At 40.7% G+C, this 22,975-nt stretch overlaps 1 protein-coding gene across 1 annotated transcript in view; it reads right to left on the bottom strand.

Annotated features, from left to right (window-relative positions):
• Window positions 1-11,293, bottom strand: part of TNFRSF1A (TNF receptor superfamily member 1A) — a 931,685-nt gene extending 920,392 nt beyond the window's left edge. The window contains exon 1 of the mRNA XM_044079564.1: window positions 10,906-11,293. Coding sequence (XP_043935499.1) covers window positions 10,906-10,926 — 21 coding nt within the window. The 5' untranslated portion in view covers window positions 10,927-11,293. The remainder of the gene's footprint in view (window positions 1-10,905) is intronic.
• Window positions 11,294-22,975: the final 11,682 nt, after the last annotated feature.

Below are 22,975 nucleotides of genomic sequence, written 5' to 3'. Positions count from 1 at the left end.
AGCAGTAGCATACAACAGGAATGCTTACAGATGCAGTCAGAACACAAACAAGATTTGCAAGCAGTTAAAAGGATGCCTGGCAGATATATAATTCAGCTCTACTATCATGAAATAAGATATACATACAAGCAGTTTGTCAGTTAATACAAGTTAGCTCTCAAAGCATATAGAAGTTCCGAACATCAGTTACAACTCAGAACCATCAAATGACTCCACAGTTAACAGAAATAAAAACAGTAATAAGACAGTAATGTATATCAACTCTAACAGAAATATAGCGCTGCTCTACTTAGTAGCTTTGGAATCTGTCACCTTTACCAAGGCTGACACTGTTCACACAGTACTTCAGGACATTTCAAAAGCAAATTACACTACCTAAAAGCATACAAAATATTCCTATACCATGCTTTCACAATACACTAAATATACTAACCAATCGGAACACAGACTACAGTGACTGCCCAAGTGACAGCTAGAGTTTCCAGTCCACTTCTGAGGCATGCCATTAATCAGTAACCACTTATAAAGCCAATTTCAAGGCAGACTTTAAAAATGTTAAGTTATTCTTAGGTCAGAATAACAAAATATCATAGCCTTTATAGCTTTTACGTTGGTCCAAGTAAATTTTACTTTGTGACAGTAGCTTGTGTGCTCACACAATACTGTTATTCCACAACACTGTGACCCCCACATAACACCCCTCAGCACTATTGAGCTCTGCATCATTTAATCCTTTATCATGCAGTGCAATTGGGTTACATTCATGATGGTGAAATGTCATTACACACTCCGGAATGTTCTCCCATCCTACACAGGTGAGTTTGGCACATGGGACCAGAGTCACTCCATCCTGGAGCAGCTATACAAGTCACAGCATGATGATAATTCTTGTAGTCTTGTTCCTACCCTACCCCAGGCCAAGACCATATCTTGTGATTGCTAGATATTCTCACTGTCAACTAACTCCTAAATATTACTATTACTGTAAAAATAGCTATGTTTGCTAACAGAACAAGTCCCAGTAATTCTGCCAAATGGATGAGACTAGAGTTTTAACTAAAGAGCAGAATAGAACAGCTTAACAGCAGCATAATAAGCTATAACAAAGCTAAGGAGCAGGTAATTCTGCACAGTGTGCTCTTTAAGTAAATATAAAAGAACGTATCAGACTTCATGTTATTAACCTATAAAAGTGACCGCTTTTATCTGGTAACTTTACACCATATAATATTAGTAATAGGATTACTAAAATTATCCATTTGCGACATTGTGAATATTAATTTAAATTTACAGCATTTATCTATCATTAGAAAACATATATATACTTAGGAAGGCAAGTTTGAATACCAGTAGCAATTCTGGCTTAACGGTGCTGGCGTGCAAAGCATCAGATGTATGCACATGTTTCAGTGTATTGCAGAAGAAAATGGACAGAAATTTAAGAAAGATAAATTGGCTATTTTTTGGGCAGGGGGAGGCTATGCCCTATTTAACCCCAAAGCCTTGGCATGTGTGCAAGCTAGACCAACTCAAAGGCAACATGACGTAGAAGTAAATGGAATACTTGGTTTTGTTAAAAACGAAGTATTCGCTTCACTATGAGACAGTATGACTGTGGAATTAATAAATTAATATATTTAGTTAGCTAATATTTGTGGGTGCAGCCCCCCCCCCCAAAAAAAAGGCACTGATGCAAAACTATTTCAGGTTATTGTAACATTATATGTTACTTTGTATTTTTTTAACATATTTGGCACATTACATTTGACTACACCAAACTAAGTTTTTTGTAGTTAAATTTATGTAAGATGCCCAAATTCTTTGTTAACTTTAACTTCTTTGTTTTACGTTATATAATCTATTAATGTTTTTAATGTAGAATTACTTAGTTGGGCCATTTTCCAAAACCTTTTAATAGTAAGTCTTTATTCATGCCCAGATTATTTAAAAAAACTGAAAATGCTTTGAACTCCTTTTCTTCATCATCAGTGTTTACATACAGTTGATGTAAGTAAGCAGATTATAATTAAATTAATTGAAAACGTTCAGTTGACATGCATTCCTGGCATGCTCCTGATGTTTACTTAAGTGACTCCAAACCAGATGTTCAAAAACTACAGGAGTGGGTGGTTTAATCCAACAGATGGCTCCTGTGACACATATAACAAAATGTTGTTTTTCTTTCGGCTTTTCCCGGTTAGGAGTCGCCACAGCGGAACTCCGGTTCGCTAATGATTGGTAGTAGAATTTTATGGTGCCGAGGTGTCAGCCCGACGCCCAACCTTCAAAAAAGGCCCACCCAGTCACGCATGTCTTTTGACTGCCACTCAATTGCTGGGAGGAAATGCAGACTCCACACAGAAGGTGCTCCAACCGAGAATCGAACGGAAGAGGCTCTTGCTGTGAGGCGACAACGCTACCTCTGCACCACCGCGGCTTCAACACATATATAACAAATACACTACAAACAAGTATTTTATGAAAAGTACTCAACAGGTTGTGTGCAGTTTAAACATAACAAAAGTACACATTAGAGAGTGCCAGTCACTTGTTTGGCTGGAAAGTTACAAATGTAGTGTTTCACTACATGTAGGATACGGCAAAATTCATAAAAGAAATGTTCCCACATTATAACAATAACACAAGATGTTAGGCACTGACAAAGTGACAGTTGCAGTTGAATACACTGCCGGTCATCAGGGTAAGGTGCAGGCTGGGGGGGGGGGTCTTCATGACTGCATATCCTTACAACACTATGAAGCAAAGTGCTGAGAATAACAGGAGTAACAGGAGAGTAACAGGAGAGTAACTGCAGTACTGTAGTATCTACCGGAGATTGTGCAGCCGTCAAAGGGTAATACGGTATAATAACAAACTTCCACTGTCATTGTTTGTGCAGCCGTCAAAGGGTAATAAGGTATAATAACAAACTTCCACTGTCATTGTTTGTGCAGCTGTCAAAGGGTAATAAGGTATAATAACAAACTTCCACTGTCATTGTTTGTGCAGCCGTCAAAGGGTAATAAGGTATAATAACAAACTTCCACTGTCATTGTTTGTGCAGCCGTCAAAGGGTAATAAGGTATAATAACAAACTTCCACTGTCATTGTTTGTGCAGCCGTCAAAGGGTAATAAGGTATAATAACAAACTTCCACTGTCATTGTTTGTGCAGCCGTCAAATGGTAATAAGGTATAATAACAAACTTCCACTGTCATTGTTTGTGCAGCCGTCAAAGGGTAATAAGGTATAATAACAAACTTCCACTGTCATTGTTTGTGCAGCCGTCAAAGGGTAATAAGGTATAATAACAAACTTCCACTGTCATTGTTTGTGCAGCGTCAAAGGGTAATAAGGTATAATAACAAACTTCCACTGTCATTGTTTGTGCAGCCGTCAAAGGGTAATAAGGTATAATAACAAACTTCCACTGTCATTGTTTGTGCAGCTGTCAATAGGTAATAAGGTATAATAACAAACTTCCACTGTCATTGTTTGTGCAGCCGTCAAAGGGTAATAAGGTATAATAACAAACTTCCACTGTCATTGTTTGTGCAGCCGTCAAAGGGTAATAAGGTATAATAACAAACTTCCACTGTCATTGTTTGTGCAGCCGTCAAAGGGTAATAAGGTATAATAACAAACTTCCACTGTCATTGTTTGTGCAAGCGTCAAAGGGTAATAAGGTATAATAACAAACTTCCACTGTCGTTGTTTGTGCAGCCGTCAAAGGGTAATAAGATATAATAACAAACTTCCACTGTCATTGTTTGTGCAGCCGTCAAAGGGTAATAAGGTATAATAACAAACTTCCACTGTCATTGTTTGTGCAGCCGTCAAAGGGTAATAAGGTATAATAACAAACTTCCACTGTCATTGTTTGTGCAGCCGTCAAAGGGTAATAAGGTATAATAACAAACTTCCAATGTCGTTGTTTGTGCAGCCGTCAAAGGGTAATAAGGTATAATAACAAACTTCCACTGTCATTGTTTGTGCAGCCGTCAAAGGGTAATAAGGTATAATAACAAACTTCCACTGTCGTTGTTTGTGCAGCCGTCAAAGGGTAATAAGGTATAATAACAAACTTCCACTGTCATTGTTTGTGCAGCCGTCAAAGGGTAATAAGGTATAATAACAAACTTCCACTGTCATTGTTTGTGCAGCCGTCAAAGGGTAATAAGGTATAATAACAAACTTCCACTGTCGTTGTATCATACCCTGTGGGTAGGACAGAGTGGAAGACTGTTTTTTTATCAGATACAATGTAGACGAGACTGACCCTGTCACTCTGGAATCCACATTAGCTGGGAGTATGGTGGAAGAGTTTTACCCATTTCTCTATAGTATACTGAGAGGAAGATGAAAGTCCCAGGGTGTACCCAGCATTATGCAGTAAAAATGCTTAGATCTATCATACCAAGATGCTGACAATGCATAGTAACAAAATGGTGTTAAGAATGCTATCAGTATGCAACTACAAACATCGGAGTCAGGGAGGTTTTAATTATGCCCAAAACAACTTTCAACCTTTCAGAATGATAACCTGTTTTTCCTTGTTTGCTTGCCCATTTGACTGCTTACTGAGAATATTACTTTTAAAACAACTCTGCGTATGTCATGATTCATATCTGTCTGTAAACATGCATTATTATTACACAAGTAATATTAAACTTTGGTTATAAATTTGAGTTCAATACTTTTTTTGCAAATATTGACTCTCTACTTATTGCCCTGACTCTAGTCATAGCTAAAAAGGGTCTACAGGCCAGTTCACCTACTAGGCTAGCAAATACACAAGATAAACACAAATGCCAGCCTCTAGGAATGGTGTTAGGTGGTACGTGTCCCCCATGAAAGGGTACTCTCTCTCTCACCAAAGCTGCAACACCAGAATTCACTTTATATACAAAAGCATCACTACGTGCACCTCTTTTGAGGAAGCTCTGTCCCACAGACAGCAGACAATGTAATAAGAGCAGGTAGCTGGACTGAATGGTCATCTTAACTGCACATATTGTTGTCTCCTATTCACAACTGTCCCTCGTTGCCGGTTCCCTGCTCAAAGGTGCTCTGAATGGGGTGAAATCTGAACAGAGTTAAGGCCTGTGTAGTGTGATGCTGTTAACAGATGCACCTGATACAAGAAAGGACTTACAGATGCCTCAAAATGGGAATCTGAGGAGGACAGGTATTTCTGGCATGAAGGATAAGCAAATTTCAACTCTGATCAGCATCTGAGACCTGTGGTTTTAACTATTTGCAAGCACAGTTCATTTATCCTTATTTTCAAAGACAATTTTCTATCATTGGAGAATAAAAGTGTTGGGTTTGTTTCACCCTGGAAGTGGAACAAATACCACTGGAGATAAAGGTGTAGTAAATCTTAGTATTTTTAATTGCAAGACAAATGACTACTTTGGTGATAGAACAGCTGGTCTGGTCTACTTCCAATTAATAACAGTTTACAGTGACCACTTTTGAGGTTAACCACATACTCCTTTTTGAACACTGAACGCTTAACTAGAATTAAATGTATTTGTATACAGCCTACTGGGAAGTATCGCAGTGTATCTCACCCGAAAATCTAACATTTAACTAATGCAGATTTCACTTCCAGTGTTTCGGCAGAAGGCAACCCTACATGCGGGGGTTCTATATCCATCTCCTGGATCACCAGCGATACTGTCTCCAAGGTCACACTAACTTGGAGAAAAGGAAATTACCCCATTTCCTTCTTCTCCTAGCTGGAGCAGACTCGGAGATAGTATATTTGTAGATCAAGAATACATGTAAAACAGTAGTGTTACCAGATTTATTTAATGTGGCAGTCAGACAGAGCAAGAAAATATTGTGAACATGTGACACTTTGGTGAGCTTGGCTTTAGTAAGCTGAAGAAAAACAGCATATTTACATCTGTGAAGATGGGTGAAGGCTGCCAGCCTAGCCAGATATAATTTTGTAGATAATTCTGTCATTTGTACATATTAATATAAGCCACAGTTTCATCTCTTAAATGTAAAAAGACTGCTGTTAGATGTGGAACTGAAAAAAATGTAACCGTGCACTCTGCTGGCAGAAAGCTGACCAAGTAAAGCATGTTGTGACCCTTTGATCTAAACACGGTGCCGAAATGTCTAAATGAAGGCTTTTTTTCTATTGTTTTAACCAAGAGTTAAATTGCTACATTTAAACATGCAAATGTATTTTTATTGCTCTGCTTTCTGACCAACTGAAAGATAACAAAAGGAGATGTTAAGAATGTAAATGTAGTTTCTGTTAGCCTGGGAACCCAGGGAAGTGTGAAGAATGATGTAATGTGAACCAGGAATGTGATTTTAAAAACAGAGAGAATTAGAGAGCATTAAGCTTTTTGTCTTGACCATCCAACTCATCAGCACTCTGCCTGTTTCTATATGTGTTTATCTTAGACTTGTGTTTTCTCTTAGAAATAGCTAGAAACTAGAAAGATTAGACTAAGTGTTTTTCTGTGATGTCAAATCTGTACTACTGAATTATTTTAAGTATTTCTCTGTGATCTTGGAACTCTTGAATAGTACTATGCAGTAAGAAGTATTGTCTTGTGTTTTTATTATTTATTATTAAATATTTTAAAACCTTTCAACTGTGGCTGTTTGGTGTAGAGATAAGTTAAGCGCAAGAGTACATTGCATGCATATAGTGATCCTGTACCAAGTCACTCTAATAAGCCTTGACTGTTTAGTTATACTACCAATTGGATAATAATAATGCACAGTAATAATTGGACACCCTTTTAAGGGCCTTTGAGTAGCTGATAATTATTAGCTGGGTGGTGGCAGTAACTTCTACTGTATAGTTTAGGTAAAAGGGGCACAGCTGGAGAACCAGTGCCAGCCTTCCCCAGGAGTGTATGGTTGTATAAAACTCTTATCACAAAGTGTGTGAGTGTCAGCTACTTAGGCAGGGACATGAAGCAATGGTTGGACAGAGGGTGATGGAGGTTTTAGCTTGCCCACAAGGCTGAGATCTGGAACCTATAGCTGTGCCAATGGGGAGTCTTACTGGGAGCGACCAGCCCTGGACTGACTCTGATTTCTGTGTGCTCTTAAAGGAAATTGCACTTTTCTGTGTGTATTTGTTATCCTTTCCTCCTATATGAGATGACCCTCACTGGTGTTAGTGGTGAGGATTGAGGCTCCTTGATTGCTGGGCCAGGGCACGGGTATCACAACATCAGTCTGGGATAATCACCACTCCTAAGAGTAAACATACTTAAAACTGGTGGTAGGAAAAGGCAGAGTATGGGGGATTAGCAGCTGTACCAGGGAAAATATGCTAAATATTACCTTGGAATTTGAAAACAGATCATCACTAATGGCAATGATAAATAGGTTCATAGGTTCATACTAGGCTATCTGCCCTAGGGCATTTATAAGCCTAGCCAGAGTGTGTTTGGCTTTTGCCACCCATTTTAAATGAATTTTGTTATGCCCTTTTTCGAGGTTAGTATACTGTGCCTCTGTCTAACAGTGACACAGAAGTGATGCCCGGGGTAAACCTACCATCTCCCATCCACTCATCAAGATTCCTCTTGAAGAGAGTCAATGAGGGACTCTGCCTAACCTGGACTGGGATTTTATTCCAGAGTGAAGGGAGCCTCTGGGTTATGAATTTGTCCCTCCAGCATGTCCTATTTATTTCAGTGCTGAGGTTCAAGTCTCGAGCGTAGCTCAATGGGATTTGGATTTTCTGAGGTGCAGCATGTCCATTAATTCCAGGTTGGACATGGCTTTATACGTCAGGCACAGATCGCCTCTGAGCAGGCGGTATGCCACTGAGTAGAGCTGGAGTTTCTTTAACCGGGCAGCATATGGCATCTGTTTGAGCCCTTTGATCCTCTTGGTGAGGTACTTTTGGGGTCTTTCCAGTTGCTGCAGGTGTCTGGTACTGTACATCCCAAAAGGGGCATTGTACTCAATTATGGGCCTAATGAGGGATGAGTAAAGAGGCACGATGACCTCCCCTGATCTAGATGTGAATAAATGTATTTAAAAACTGGAAAAAAATAATTCAGAGATCATTATTGGTGTCTTGGATAATTGTATTTAAAAATGTGTCTGAACTGGGAGTCGGGGTGGGAAGGCAAAAAATTTGTGGACTAGTACTAGGCAAATGTGAATGAAGCTAGGACTGGACCACATGAGGTTACTAGGCTAATGACCCTATAGCCTTTTTAAGCCTAGCCATCCATGTCCCATTTTTCCTCCAATTGTCAAACGCCACAGCCTAGAATGACTTTGATATATGCTTGAGTCTTAATGCATCTACAAACTGCCTCTGCCAATAAGGGCCACAGTAGACAGGCCAGGGTTGAATTTGGATTTCCCATCCATTTGTCCAAATTGTGTTTGAATAGGTTTAGGCGGTCTGTTTTATATGAATGGGGAGCCTGACCCAGAGAAGAGGTAATTTCTGAGACACACATCTGTCCCTCCAACATGTTTTGTCTATGTCACACGTGAGGTTTAAACCCTTAAATCAGGTAATTCTAGTGCTGTTTATTTTATGAATTTGTAGCAGATCAATCAGTGCTGGATCAAAGAATGCCTTGTACATTAGGCATTGATCAACCCTCAGTGGTCTGTAGGAGAATGAGTACAGGGACAGAGCTATGAGGTGGTCTGCACAAGATATATTATTTATACCCTGTATTATTTTAGTGAGAAACCTTGGTGACTGCTCCAGATTTTGAAAATGCATGGTCAGGTACATGCCCAAGGGTGCACTGTACTTGATTATTGGGTTGCTGAGGGCTGAGTATAGTGGGAGTATGACCTCCTTATTTCTGGATGCAATGCCCTTACTTATAAGTTGTGCCACATAGAATAATTTTCTCACTACTATGGATACATAGTGATCAAAGTTCAGGTTACTGTCAAGACTACAAGGAAAAAAGGGGGGGGGATTATCAAGTCAGACCTAAAGAGTATAAAATATTTAAAATGGTTTGGGGCTTTGAAGCTGGGTGAGGGGTTATTAATGGTGTCAGATGGAGTCTGAATTGCATACAGCAAAGTATTGTATGGAATATAAAATCTAAGTATTGTATGGAATATTAAATCTATGGTGCTGAGATTAAAGGGTGCTGGATTCCTAATGGTACCAGAGTAAAAATGAGTTATGTACATGTCAGGAGGTTAAAAACTAGCACCACAAATTAATTCTGCTACAAAACACATCAGAATCAGGATCAATATCAGGACAGTAGATACTAACTGGGAGAAAATTTCTGGATAAACCACCATCACTTACAATACAGTGTGAGTGTGTGCGTTGAGGATAAACATATAAACACACACACACACACACACACACATATATGTCATTTGGTATCTGGAAAAAGGCAATCCCATGTTGCCTTTCATTACTATGCATGTAAAGGAGTTAACGGTAGTCAGTATACATAATGGTGTGATTGGTACATGCTCTTGTGAGCAATGCCCAACAATTCCCCAGTGTCAGTGTTATCCATTCCCTCGGGGCTCTTTAGTTAAGCTTACAGAAAACAAGCCTGGCTAAATATTAAATCAAACTTTAAATACTGCACTTTGACCACAGAGTATACCCACACGAGAAACAAGTGACTCATCTGTGCTTTATGTACATTTGAACAGTACGGTTTACAGCATTAAATAGTATTTAAATATTTAAATCAAACTTTAAATACTGCACTTTGACCACAGAGTATACCCACACGAGAAACAAGTGACTCATCTGTGCTTTATGTACATTTGAACAGTACGGTTTACAGCATTAAATAGTATTTATTTCTTCTTTGGATATCTAGAACAACATGTGCCTATTGTGAAATGAAAAGTTATGCTACTTGGGTATAGTATGAGGGGAATATTAAGTAGTAAGTCTATTCACATCATAGAAAAGTAACTGAAAAAATGTCTTGAATCACAAAGACTATGAATATGATCATTTTAGAAACAATTCACAGCATACTGAAAGGTGGAAATGAGGACAAATACAGTAAAGGAATCCAGGAATAAGACAAATGACAGCTGCTGACTTTGTTTCACATAACAGCAAGATAACAATCATTTCATAATAGTGCATGTACTACCCAAAGCTGTTACAAATCTAGTCCTGCTGGTCAACTACACTGAGCAAGATTTATTTTATTTTACATTTGTTTACCGGGAAGGTCGGACTGGGCTAGAAGCCCATTTTCAGTGAGACCCTTGGAGAAAAGCTCCATTTCAGTTTACACGATTAGAACTAAAAAACTGACTTCACATGGCACAATAGATCACATAACATAACTAAGCAGTTACAACTCGGGTAAAAATTGACAAACATAGCAAGACTGATTACAGCACAGCTTATTCTAAAATTATACTTACATAACATAAGCAAATAAAAATACCAGTTGCTTAAATACAGGTAGAAATTGTCACAACGAAAACATGACTGATTACAATTATAGCTTACTTGCTTTATTGTTCGCACAAGACACAACTGAATAATAGCAGAGATCCTATAGACAAGTTACATGTAGGTTTTAGGTGATACAGTAAACACAGATAAACAGAGATGTGGAGGGGAGCAGCTAGGAAGGGGGCTAAGAAGATGTCACTTCTGTCAGAGATACACATCAAGTTGGTAAAACTGTAACTTTATATCAGAATAAAAAGTAACTTTATATCAGACTTCTGAGAATCCCACACATGACTCAGTTATATCCACCTATAACAGTAGTAGCAGCATATAACAATATGTGGTGTAACACAAGGAAATCAGAAATCTGGATGTACTTTAAGAAATTACTGGGAAGTCAGGTATTGGGTAATCATAGTAAGCCTTGCTAAACACTCCATAGCACAGAATTCAGCAGCTGCTGGCTTTAGATGACTCACCAGGAGCGAAGACCAATTCATCTTTCAGAAATTCTCCAGCGTTTCCTCCTAAGCCATGACCCTCATAGCCATATATAATCCATAGGTCGGAAACCCACTTTTACATCCCACTATAGGTCCTACATTGTATCCTGCGAACAGCTTGGGATTGTTCACATTTCGAGACGAAAATACCCTCTTTGGAGTCCTCTTTGTAAACTCTGAGGCTTTTTTCAGAAGTTAGCTAATGAACAGGAAGTAAGCGGAGCTCAGCTACAGCTCATACTTACAGGGAGGGGTTTGGAAAGCGCCCTCCGACAGAGTAATTTCGTGAACACCAACCGCAGAATAAAACAGGGAAAAATGCTCAGAGGGCGGGGGTTCGAAACTACCCCCTGTCAAAGCTCCAGTCGTACAGCCCCACTATTGCTAACTGGTCCCGGGGAGGGGCTTGATTGAAAGTGCCCGCCTCCGCCCTCGTATCGGGTTTCATGGATACCAGCAAATCAGGAAGGGCAGCCACTTCCGACACGAGGAGTTCAGTTTAACTGTTGTTGCTTGGTGATTCCTGGGTAGCCATGCTAAGTTATTTATTTTACTTGTTAATCATATGATAACCGGGAAACACACACAAGGCAACCGCCTCTTTTCTAAAGTTCACAATAGCGTTTACTATCAAATCATTTTTAACGACAGACAGAAAACAGCTAAAAAACGACCTACACAATAATGATCAATATTAAAACCTAAATAACTACACAAAAAATTACAGAATTCAAGGCAAAGTGGGAAGGGGACACATAGCTCTCAACCTTCCATCTCTGAAATGAGGGACACTAGCCCACATAATGTGGAACAAATGGGCAAAATGTGGAACACATATTAACAACTTCAGCTAGGAAGTTCATACAATGAGTGCTGGTTTTACTCGTACAAAATATCTTTTAATGAATTCATATGATTCTTTTCTATTTTACCATAGATATCAGTTAAAAAAAATCCTAATAATGAATGTGTGACAGAGCCTAACAATGTGGAACTTTGAGGAACATAAACTTTTTAAGACCCCAAATGAGGTACGTTCCTCGTAATGAGGTACACTTGAGAGGTATGAGGGAGCAACTCCAGATCTACCGTTAAATGCTAATCCAGAACAGCAGTGACTGTCATAAAGCGTGAAGGGTCTCAGTGCTTACAGTAACGCCAAATTCGTAAATTAAAGAGAGTCAGAACATGGAGTAATACAGGCAATAAAATAAATGTCATATTCATGTTGCTGAAATTATCACTTTCGTTCTGCAGCATACCTCTCAACTTGTAAGTGCCAAGCCAAGGAATCTGGACAATGGGGGGGGGGGGGCAAAGGCCCAATAACTGGGACTAATGGGACAATTTTTAAATCCATCCATCCACAACGCCTTTTTCTCATTTTGCATATAGGGTTGGGGTGCCACTTCAACAGTAACAATCATCTAAGAGCCAAGGTTTACACCACCGGTTAGCTAGCCATTGCTGTTATAAAGCTGATGCATTAAAAATGTTTGCAATAGGCTAGCATGCATTTTCTGAAAGACATGAAGTCTGAAACTCGAATGTCCTATTAAGTGACATCAATCCTCAATGATTTGCCAGAAAACCACTTATTTTATGAGGGACAGACAAATAAGTGGCAAAAAATCTTGACATTCTACGAAAATCTGGACAGTTGAGAGTTATGTTCTGCAGTTGTGTTGCTGGTTTTAAATAGCATTGCAGTTTTTCTCCTTGTTGGTATTGTACCTCACTGTTCAGTCTTTCATTTGCTGACTGTACTGTTTAAATAATAATATGCAATTGCACTTTACTGCTTTAATATTGTAAGAACTGACATTATTTAAGTTAATAATACTGCAATGTTGAATTGTGCTCATACTAGGTCTATAAAAACACATTTACTTATATCTCAGTAACAGACTGCACTTTTTAATCATTGTATTGTGGAAGTTCTTTCTAATTCCTATAGTGTTATGCTATTTAAAGCTACTGCTCCACATTACCTCAGTAGTGGTATGCCTTTATTACTTGAGCTAAAACAATGAGAAAAAAGGTCACACAGAAAAAAAAAAAACAATCGGTTAAAAACACAAAAAGAAAAATCTAGCAAAGCTAGAATTTCCACTGTATTCCTTAAACCTATTGTATTAGAGGTGGCATGGGATACATCCAAATTACCCTTTAAAAACATTGGGTTCAGTTAAATGGCAATTCTGAATGTCCATGACTTTTTTGGACAAATTCAGGCTAATAAAGCCAAACCCCACTAACTGCGAATATGCATGTTTCTTCCTTCTTATGGCATCATCAGCACAGCATAAGTGGAATGTTTGGCTAACATTTGGAAACGCAGGGTTGTCGTACCCAACTGATATCCATAAACCTTAGAGTGATTGAAAAATATCCCAACTAACAAACTAAAACAATGAGTAAAAAGGTCACATAGAAAAAAACAATCTGTTGAAAAACACAAAAAAGTAAAATCTAGCAAAGCTAGAATTTCTTAAATTACCTTGAGCTAGACACATGACTGTGTAAAATATGGGTCTAGGTGATCCAGTCATGTTGACTAATGTCACCAAATGGGCATGGGTATTTGCCAGTAATAAGTGGGTTGAGGACACGGACAACTCTGACCTGGGCTAGGGAACCATGCTAACAGTGGAAGAGGTGCATGTGCCTCTGTTGGCCAGTGTGTGCCCACCATAAAGCCCAGCAGCTCTGGGTCAATACGCCATTGGCTGTCCAGTGTCCAGTTGACCAGCTTGGGTTACCCAGGAAGTCTTTGTTAAATGGCAGCTGGAAGTAAAACCAATCAACCTGCCAAACATGAACTAAGAATTGTTACACTCAATATAGGGTGACTGATAGGATGGAGCATGGAAGTGCATGACCTGACAGTACAGAGGAGGCTGGACATCCTATGCATCCAGGAGACAAGATGGAAGGGCAGTGCAGCAAAACCACTTGCTTTGGGATCCAGAGTCTACTACTCAGGTGGAGGACAAGCTAGAAATGGTGTGGAAATTGTGGTGAGAGAGAGGATTCAGAAAGCAGTGAGGGATGTCATCAGAATTAGTAATAAACTCATGGCAATCAGACTCCAGCCTAATGATAGGACAGTGTTCATAATCTCAGCATGGTTGTGATAGTAAAGAGAAGAGTGCATTTAGACTGCAGTTGCTGAACCTACTAGATAAAGCAGGACAACATGAATTGGTATTGATAATGGGGGACCTGAATGCACATATCAGGACAGACAGAACAGGATGTGAGGACTGCCTGGGTCCACATGGATGGGGCAACAGGAATAAAGAAGGTAAGGCCATTCTAGTCTTCTCTCTTGCAAATGGCTTGATAGTGGCCAACACAATGTTCAGATTGAGAGACAATCACAAGATCCCATACAATAGTGGCCAACATGCAACTCAAGCAGACTTTCTCCTAGTAAGGAAAGGGCACAGGGGTAGAATCAATGATTGTAATATCATCCCCAGTGAAATAATCTGCCCACAGCATAAACCACTGCTTGCCACAATCAGCTACAAGCAGTGGTCAGAGAAGGCTCTAAGCTCAACAGAGACCAGGCTGAAGCCCTGGAAGTTGACTAGAGAGAAAATACAACAGTTTAAGGAATTACTCAGGGTTCTAGCACACCAAGAAGAGGAGGAAATAGGTGGAGTTACAGAAGAATGGCAGCACCTAAAAACAGCATGTGTCTGGAACACAGAACAGCTATGTGGCTGAGCCAGGTATGGAAATAAGGTACATAAGGAAAGCTGGTAGTGGAATGCAGAAGTCCAAGAAGTCATCAAAGAAAGAAAGACTACAACAAAAAGTGGAAGACAGGAAAAAATGGACCAGGCTAGGAAGGAATACTGGTTGGCTAACAAAAAGGCTAAGAAAGGAGTTGCAATAGCAAATAACAGGGCATCAGAGGCACTTTACCAACTTCTGGAAAGTTACTCAGTAGGTGGCACAAAGAAACTCTATCAGGTTGCAAGGCAAAGACAGAAAGATAAATAAGATAGTTCAACATCTTTCATAAGAGATGGCAGCAACAACCTGCTCACCAGTCCAGAGGATATCAAAGGCAGATGGAAGGAGTATTTCCAGCAACGTCTGAATGAAGAAAACCCCATAGAAGCTGTACTGCCCCAGACACAACCTACAATGAGAGAAGAAGAGGAGCCCACCCTAGAAGTAAGAACAGCACTAAGGAAGATGAAGTCAGGGAAAGCAGCAGGCTCAGATGAGGTCATAGCAGATATGATAAAGATGCTGGGTGAAATAGGGGAGAAATGGCTCATGATGATACTCATAACAGTGTGGAGAGAAAGGTGTATCCCAAATGACTAGAAATAAGCATAGTTATGCCAGTGTTCAAGAGCAAAGTGGTCATTCACAACTATGGACAGTACAGAGGTATCAACCTCCTGTCACGTTGCTTGAAAGTTCTGGAGAGTGTGACTGAGTAGTAGAAAGTAAGATGGGAGATGAGCAGTTTGGATTCAGATCAGGGTGTAGCACAACTGACCTGATGTTTGCAGTGAGACAGATAATTGAGAAGAAGCTAGAGATGAGGAACGAGTCTAATTTGGCATTCCTAGACTTGGAGAAGGTATATGACAAGGTCCCAAGAAAGCTTATTTGGGCAGTCCTATGATGGTTTGAAGTCCCATAAACATTGGTACAATTAGTGCAATCTATATACAAAGATCCAATGAGTCAGGTATGAACAGTGTTCAATCTCACAGAAGGGTTTCCAGTGGGAGTGGGCGTGCATCAGTGTTCATCTCTGTGCCCACTGCTGTTTATACTGATGATGGATTACATTAGCAAACAGGTCATAGGGGACAGATCAACAAAGTGACTCTGAGCAAGAACGTCAGCAAAGGATAGCAGGATGGAATGCAAATGTGAAGGCACATGTGATGAAGATAAGTACAGATAAGAAGTGGTAATGGCAGCAAATTGGAGGAAGCAGAAGAAGTTGGGAACTGAGAAAGAAGGGAAGATAGTAGAACAGGTTAACAGCTTCAATGATCTGGGAGAGGTGGTTGAGGAGAAGGAATGTCTGAATGAAGAGGTCAAAGCTAGAATCAGAGGGACTGTAGCCAAATGGCATAGAGTGTCAGGTGTAGTCTATGACAGAAAAATGCCAAAGAAGCTGAAAAGTAAGGTGCACAAAGTATGACCAGTACTACTGTATGGTATAGAAACCTGAGCAGTAAAAGCAGAGTGATGAGGAAGCCAGAGGTGATCAAAATGAAGTGCCTGAGATGGGTAGTAGGATGCAGACTGGGGGACAGATGAAGAAATGAGGACATAAGAGCAGAAGCCAAAGTAGTTACAATTGCAGAAAAGATCAACGAGAACAGATTACTGTGGTTTGGGCACATCTGCAGAAAAACAGAAGACAACCTGGTGAAGACGATTTTGGACAGACAGGAAGAAGGTAAGAGGAAACGAGGACAGCCAGCAAAGAGGTAAATGGATTGTGTGAGAGATCATTTGTGACAGTCAGGCATGAGTGTCAGTGAAGGCAGGAGTGTGGCATTGAATTGAAAGGGATGGCAACATTTAACATGATATCCCGAACCAATGTAGAAAATAGGAAAAAAGGGGGTTGATGATGATGACTTTAGCTGTTTCAACCAACACTATGTACCAGCGCCCCCAAAAAAGCACCTCACTGTAATAAGCCGATTGCTACATACTCTCAACTGTCCAAATTTTTGCAGAATGTCCAGACTTTTGCCTCATAATGTTGGTCAATTGCTTATAAAAGTTTTGGTTTTCTAACAAATCATTGAAGTCTGAAGTCACTAAATAACAACATATACTGGAGTTTCAGACTTCATATCCTTAAACTACATGTTACTACAAATCATGCTATTCTTGCAATGTTCTAAGTTTTTAAGTGTAATATTTAAAATCTGTCCCTATTTTGGGCCTGTGTCCACCCACATTATTTTATACTTTGCCCAGGTTTCTGTCTCTAAGTGGTTGAGTGGTAATATTATAAGTGATTAGTTTATTACAGTTAGATCTATGCCCCCCCTCCCCAGCTCTTCCACTGAAGAGCAAAAAAAGAAGACCAGAAGTTCCTTCTACTGCCACACCAACCAGGTGAACAGATGCATAACGTGACACACACATTCCTCCTGCCCCAGCAGTTCAGGTCCTATTTCTGTGCCCTGGCACCAAGGGTGCTGGAACCATAGGATGAGGACGAGGGGCACCAACCCCACTTTTACAAGACCATCTTGTCTTGTCTAGACCCCATGGCAGCTTCAACAATTAAAAAAAAAAAAACTCCATAGTGGTGGCAGCATCTTGCGTCTTCTTTAAGGAGGACCCGTGCATGCATAGTGGATTTAAAACACAGTCTGCAGTTAGGCGGAAAATTTAAACTGCCATTGAGAGAGGTAAGTCAGTGCCTACCTGATCACATTTGTTGCCCAAGGTATAGCTCTTAAGGAGATTGTTGCAGCTCGTAAGGAGAGCTTTGTTGTTTTAAATACTTACATGTATCTGCTGCTGTGTGTCTGCAATGCGTCGTTAGGTATATCTGGTGGTTAGGTTCAAACCCTGATACAAGAAACAAGAGCCTGAATTCTCTACCCATGCTACCACTTGAGATTCTAGGAGTTGAGTCCATAGCGCTCAACTGTCAGGATCTTCACAGAATATTTGGCTCATACTTTTGGTCTGTTCTTCTTAAAATTTGTGGTTTTCTGGCAAATCAGTGAGAACTGAATTCATTAAATAATGTCAGTTATTTATTTTATTATTTATTATTTATTTATGTTTATTTACCAGGAAATTCCAACTGGACACAGGTCTTTTTTCAGCGGAGGTCCAGGGAGAAAAGCTCCACAGAATGAAACAGTGATAAATGGTGAACATAAGAATCAGTAATTATACATTATAGGTGATCATTGACATGGAGAAGAAGAAAGACTACAGGTGACATTAGGTGCCATTAGGTATTAGCTCTTGCTACATATCAAGTGAAGGAGTCGAAACATAGCAAAACAATTGTATAACAGTAATAACAGTAATACATATTCAAGAATTATTATACAAAATATTAATAGACAATAATAATATACAAGAATTAATTAATCCTGGAAAGGATTTCCTAGCAGAGTAATCTTTGGTTCAGTTTTCTAATGCTATAGTCTGTGGGAGGCTCTATCTATGCTGGGTTAAGGAGACGAGGGTGGAAGGGGGGGGTTAGTAGGGGTTTCGACAAGGACAAAGCCAGTGAGAGTTTAGGTGTGTTTTAAGTGCAGTCTTAAAAAGCCTGCTGGAAGGAAGGGTAGTTATGGAAGTGGGAAGGTTGTTCCAGAGCTTGGATACGGCATAGGAAAATAATGATTCACCAGCTGAGTTTTTGGCTTTGGTAACCTGGAGTAGATTTTTGTTGCAGGAGCATAGTGGCCTGGAAGAGTGGTTGGGTTGGAGAATTGTGTGGAGAGATGGAATTCTGAGAGGCTGGTTGACTAGTTTATGAGCAAAGGTGAGTTGGGTTAGGTGAAGGAGTAGTGGAGCTCGAGCCAGTCAAGGTGTCTAAGAGAGGCACAATGGTGGCTGCGGTAGGAGGCTCCAGTGGCAAACTTTGCAATTTTATTGCAGCAGGATTCGAGTTTATTTAGGTCTGACTGTCTAAGATTTGTAAGTATGGGTGATGCACAGAGTAGGGTGGAGATTAGTTGGGACCTGGCAATGGAGATTTTTGCTAGTTTGGTGAGGTATTGGTGATTTCTATATAAGGCACCCAGTTGTTTGGGAACTTTTTTATAGTTAGTGATATATGGGTGTCAAATTTGAGATTATTGTCTATTTGTACACCGAGTAGCTTTGTGTGGACAGATGGTGAAATGTTGGTATTATCCTTGGCCTGTAGAGTGAAGTGGGGGTGTTTGGAGTAGATTTGGAGGGTTGGAAGATGATGCGTTTGGTCTTGCTTAGATTGAGGAGAAGCTGGGTATTGTATAGCCAGCTTTCAACTGAGGAGAATGATTCTTGGGTGATCTGTTGGAGTTCTGGTAGAGTTGGGGCTGAGCAGATGAGGGTGGAATCATCTGCATACTGTATGAGGGAGGCATGTTTGGTGGCAGTGTGTAGGTTGTTGGTGAAAAGAGACAAAAGAAGGAGGCCAAGGATGGAGCCTTGGGGAACCCTGAGACTAACAGGGTGGAGAGGGGATAGACAGTTTTCCCAGACAACGGACTGCTGGCAGCCATGTAGATAACTATGGAACCAGTTTGTGGCTGGTGTGGAGAAGGAGAGGTTGGAGAGAGCAGAGTGAAGTAGGTCATATGACACAATGTCAAAGGCCTTAGATAGATCCAGAAATACAGCAGAGGAGAGGAAGCCATTGTTTTTGTGATGGAGGATAGTGTTAGTAAAGGAGAACGGTGCTGTCGTTATGCTGTGGTGTGGTCTGAAACCATGCTGAGTATTGGAGAGGAGGTGATTGTTAAGGAGGAAGTTGGAGACCTGTGAGTTGATGCATTTTTTGAGTATCTTGGAGAGGGGAGAGAGGATGGCTATGAGGGCGGTAGTTGGAGAGGTCGGTGGAGGGCCACCTTTGTGGAGGGGAATGATGTGGGATATTCTCCATAGCATGGGTACATAGGATTCAGATATGGAGCGGTTGATTAGTATGGAAATAGGGTAAGCTATGACATCAGCTGCTATCTTTAGGTATTCAGTGGGCAGGTTGTCGGCAGCTAGTTTTGTGGGTTTTAGCTTTTATGTAGGAGGCGGGTACCATGGAGAGAGAGAGAGAAGGCAAGAGGGATGGATTTGGATTCGGTGTGGGGGGAGTTGGTGTAGGGAAGTGTTATTTGGTTAGGGATAGTATGGATTCTGTGAAGTGATTGTTGAATGAATCGGCGATACTACTGGTGGAGAGAGGGGTGGTTGGCTGGGGGGGGTGCTTACTTTTCCCGGACGGAGAGTGGCATTAATTATGGACCAGAATTTCTTGGGGTTGCTTTGGGAAGAGTTTAGGGATGTCTGACAGAAAAGGGCTTTGTCTGATTTTACTTGTTTTTTGACCTTGTTACGTAGTTCAAGGAAGAGTTGCCCTTAAGGCTGAATAACACACCTGATACACTCGTAATAGGTGATTCTATAGGCAGACACACTGACATTCCGCTCACCAGGCTGAACAAAGAGAAGGTCACAGTGAGCTGCCTGTCAGGCACTAGGATCCGCCACATAACGCAAGCACTCAGGTCACTCCAAAGCAAGTACACATATGACTCAGTCATAGTACATGCTGGTGTGAATGACCTGAGATGTACCTCCCTCGACTACATGAAAAGAGACATAGAGGAGCTCTCTGATCATGTAGCCCAGGCTGGTATGACCCTGACCTTGAGCAGCATCTTACCCTCACCTAGAATGATGCCGCAATATAAAGATAAAATGATCGATTTTAACAATTGGCTAAAATTTTGGTGTCATTTAAAGGGGATCCAGTGTCTGTCAGTCTGAGATGACATGCTCGACAAGCCATGTTGCTTTGCTAGGGACGGCTTGCACCTGTCACCCCTGGGCTTTTGGATATCGGCAAAGGCTCTTGCCACCCCCATAGTGCCTTTTTAGGCGAAGCTCAAAAGACAAACCCACTTCCATAGGCAACACAATGAACAAGAAACTAAGGGTAATGCTGCTAAACACCAGAAGTCTAAACCTCAAGATGCATGCACTCGAAGCTCTCCTCAGTATGGAAAACATTGATATCTGTGCAGTGATAGAAACCTGGTTCACGGCTCCAGAAAGCACCCTAGCACTACCAGGTTATACCTCATATCATGCTTTTCGGCCCCAAATCTCTGACCGAACCTCAAAAGGAGGGGGAGTATCCATATTTATCAAGGATACCCACACCTCCAGGTTAGTGGCATTGCACGAAGCATCAGAGACCATCCATGTGCAACTAACAGTGGGCAAAACTGCTTTTCAATTTATAGCATGCTACAGACCACCCTCTCAAAATCAGGAATCCCACTCGGCTTTCCTGAAAACATTGGAGAACATGAAGATCTCTCCAAAAACCATTATATTGGGTGACTTCAACTACCCAAACATAGACTGGGAGCATTGCTCAAGCCCCAACACCCTAGCCCAAAGGTTTCTGGAATTTATAAACTGAAATGCTATGGAACAACTAGTCACCATTCCCACAAGAGGGGAAAACATACTGGACCTGATCATTACCAACATGGGGACTCTATGCTCCATACCAGAAGTAAACCCCTCATTGGTAAGATCAGACCATAAATTAATCTCACTGGATATCCACAACCCGACCCCACCCCCAGCCAAGAAAACCACAGTGAAAAACTTCTCAAAAGTGAACTTTACACTTCTCAAAACTAAGGTGGAATCCTTCAAGGCCCCCGGGCCAGTGGAAACTACGGCCCAAACTGCAGAATCCTATATAAACGCATTCTATGGACACCTTCAGGAATGCATGGATCATGCTATCCCAAACAAAACCATAACCCAATCGTCCAAAGGCAGGCGTCCAGTCTGGTGGACCCCAGCCATAAATAAGCTGTACAACAGAAGGAGGAAGTTGGTGGTTTTAGGGCCAGGGTTGGGATGCACATCTACACTAAGAGTAAGTTTGGAGATAGCGCTAAGTATATGTTTTATATAAGCAGTAAAGAACTTGTTGTATTTTGTGGAAAGTTTGTGCTCAAAAGAGATGGGGGTTTGGTGAGTGAGTAGATGTGTTGTGGGAATGTGGCTTGAGGTTGGAGTAGAAGTTAGACTATAGGAGGTGTTTTGGAGCAGAGGTAGAGAAGGATTTAAATATACAGTAACAAACACTATAGATTTAGCCCTTTGGTGGCTAAGATTTACACTAAAATAACTCCGGTTATATAAGGCTGATTCCAAGCTGCATAAAAATACTGTTTTATTATCACAAACATGCAATGCAGTTCTGCAATAATTCCTAGCTATAATCACCACTTAAGGTAGTAGCTCTTTCCCTTTAGGAGGGCTGTTGCTTCTGCTTTAGATTACAGTAGGAGCATCACAGGGGGTTGCTGAGGAGCATCACAGGGGGTTGTTGAGGTAGCTTTTCAGCCGTCCATGAAGCAAGGAAAGCTGAGAAGTAGGTGGTAAGGAACACAAACCATTTCCCTTTAGGAGGGCTGCTACTTCTGCTTTAGATTGCAGTAGGAGCATCACAGGGGGTTGCTGAGGAGCATCACAGGGGGTTGCTGAGGTAGCTTTTCAGACATCCGTGGAGCAAGGAAAGCCGAGAAGTAGGTGGTAAGGAACACAAACCATTTTCCTTTAGGAGGGCTGCTACTTCTGCTTTAGATTGCAGTAGGAGCGTCACAGGGGGTTGCTGAGGTAGCTTTTCAGCCATCCGTGGAGCAAGGAAAGCCAAGAAGTAGGTGGTAAGGAACAAAATGGGTGGACACACTCGATCAGAACGCTGATATCCCTTTAAGTTTCAGTCTTCCTGACTTTCAGGAAGCACATGGTAAAACAAAACACTTTTTATTTTAGCAACCTTCTAAGATTATACTAACAATGTTTAAAATGTGTCCCTGGTCACTGGTTTTGGGCCTTTGCCCCCCCCCCAAATAAATTTTGTTTTATTCGAGATTTTGTGTGCTGTGAAGTTCAGAGATTTAGTTGAGTGTCAAGTGGAGTTTACAAGGAGCTAAGAGCTTCAGGGGAAGATAAGTTTAGTGCTGCTAATATAAACCCTGTTTGTAGTGTTGGTAGCACAACTGGTAGTATACTTACTTCTGATGCATAAGGCTGTGGGTTCTACTCCGACAGTATGCAGATGGACCATTGATACTGTACTGTGTTGCACTTTAAAGAGAGTGGATACTGCAGTCCTGTGTATGTCCTTCTGAGGAGGAGTTACCTAGTAACTATGAACCTGTTATCAGTTTGCCATCCATTCCCTATTGCAATATTACTAGCTTATCATTTTTTTAATGTAATATAGGCAATTTATTCTTCAACTGCAACAGACACTTTATTTGTAGATGAAACAATA

Source organism: Protopterus annectens, chromosome 8.part0, assembly GCF_019279795.1.
Source record: "Protopterus annectens isolate FY-2018-M chromosome 8.part0, PAN1.0, whole genome shotgun sequence".
Classification (NCBI taxonomy): Eukaryota; Metazoa; Chordata; order Ceratodontiformes; family Protopteridae; genus Protopterus; species Protopterus annectens.
The sequence above is the reverse complement of the archived record's forward strand: the minus strand, read 5'-3'. Positions and strand labels throughout refer to the sequence as shown.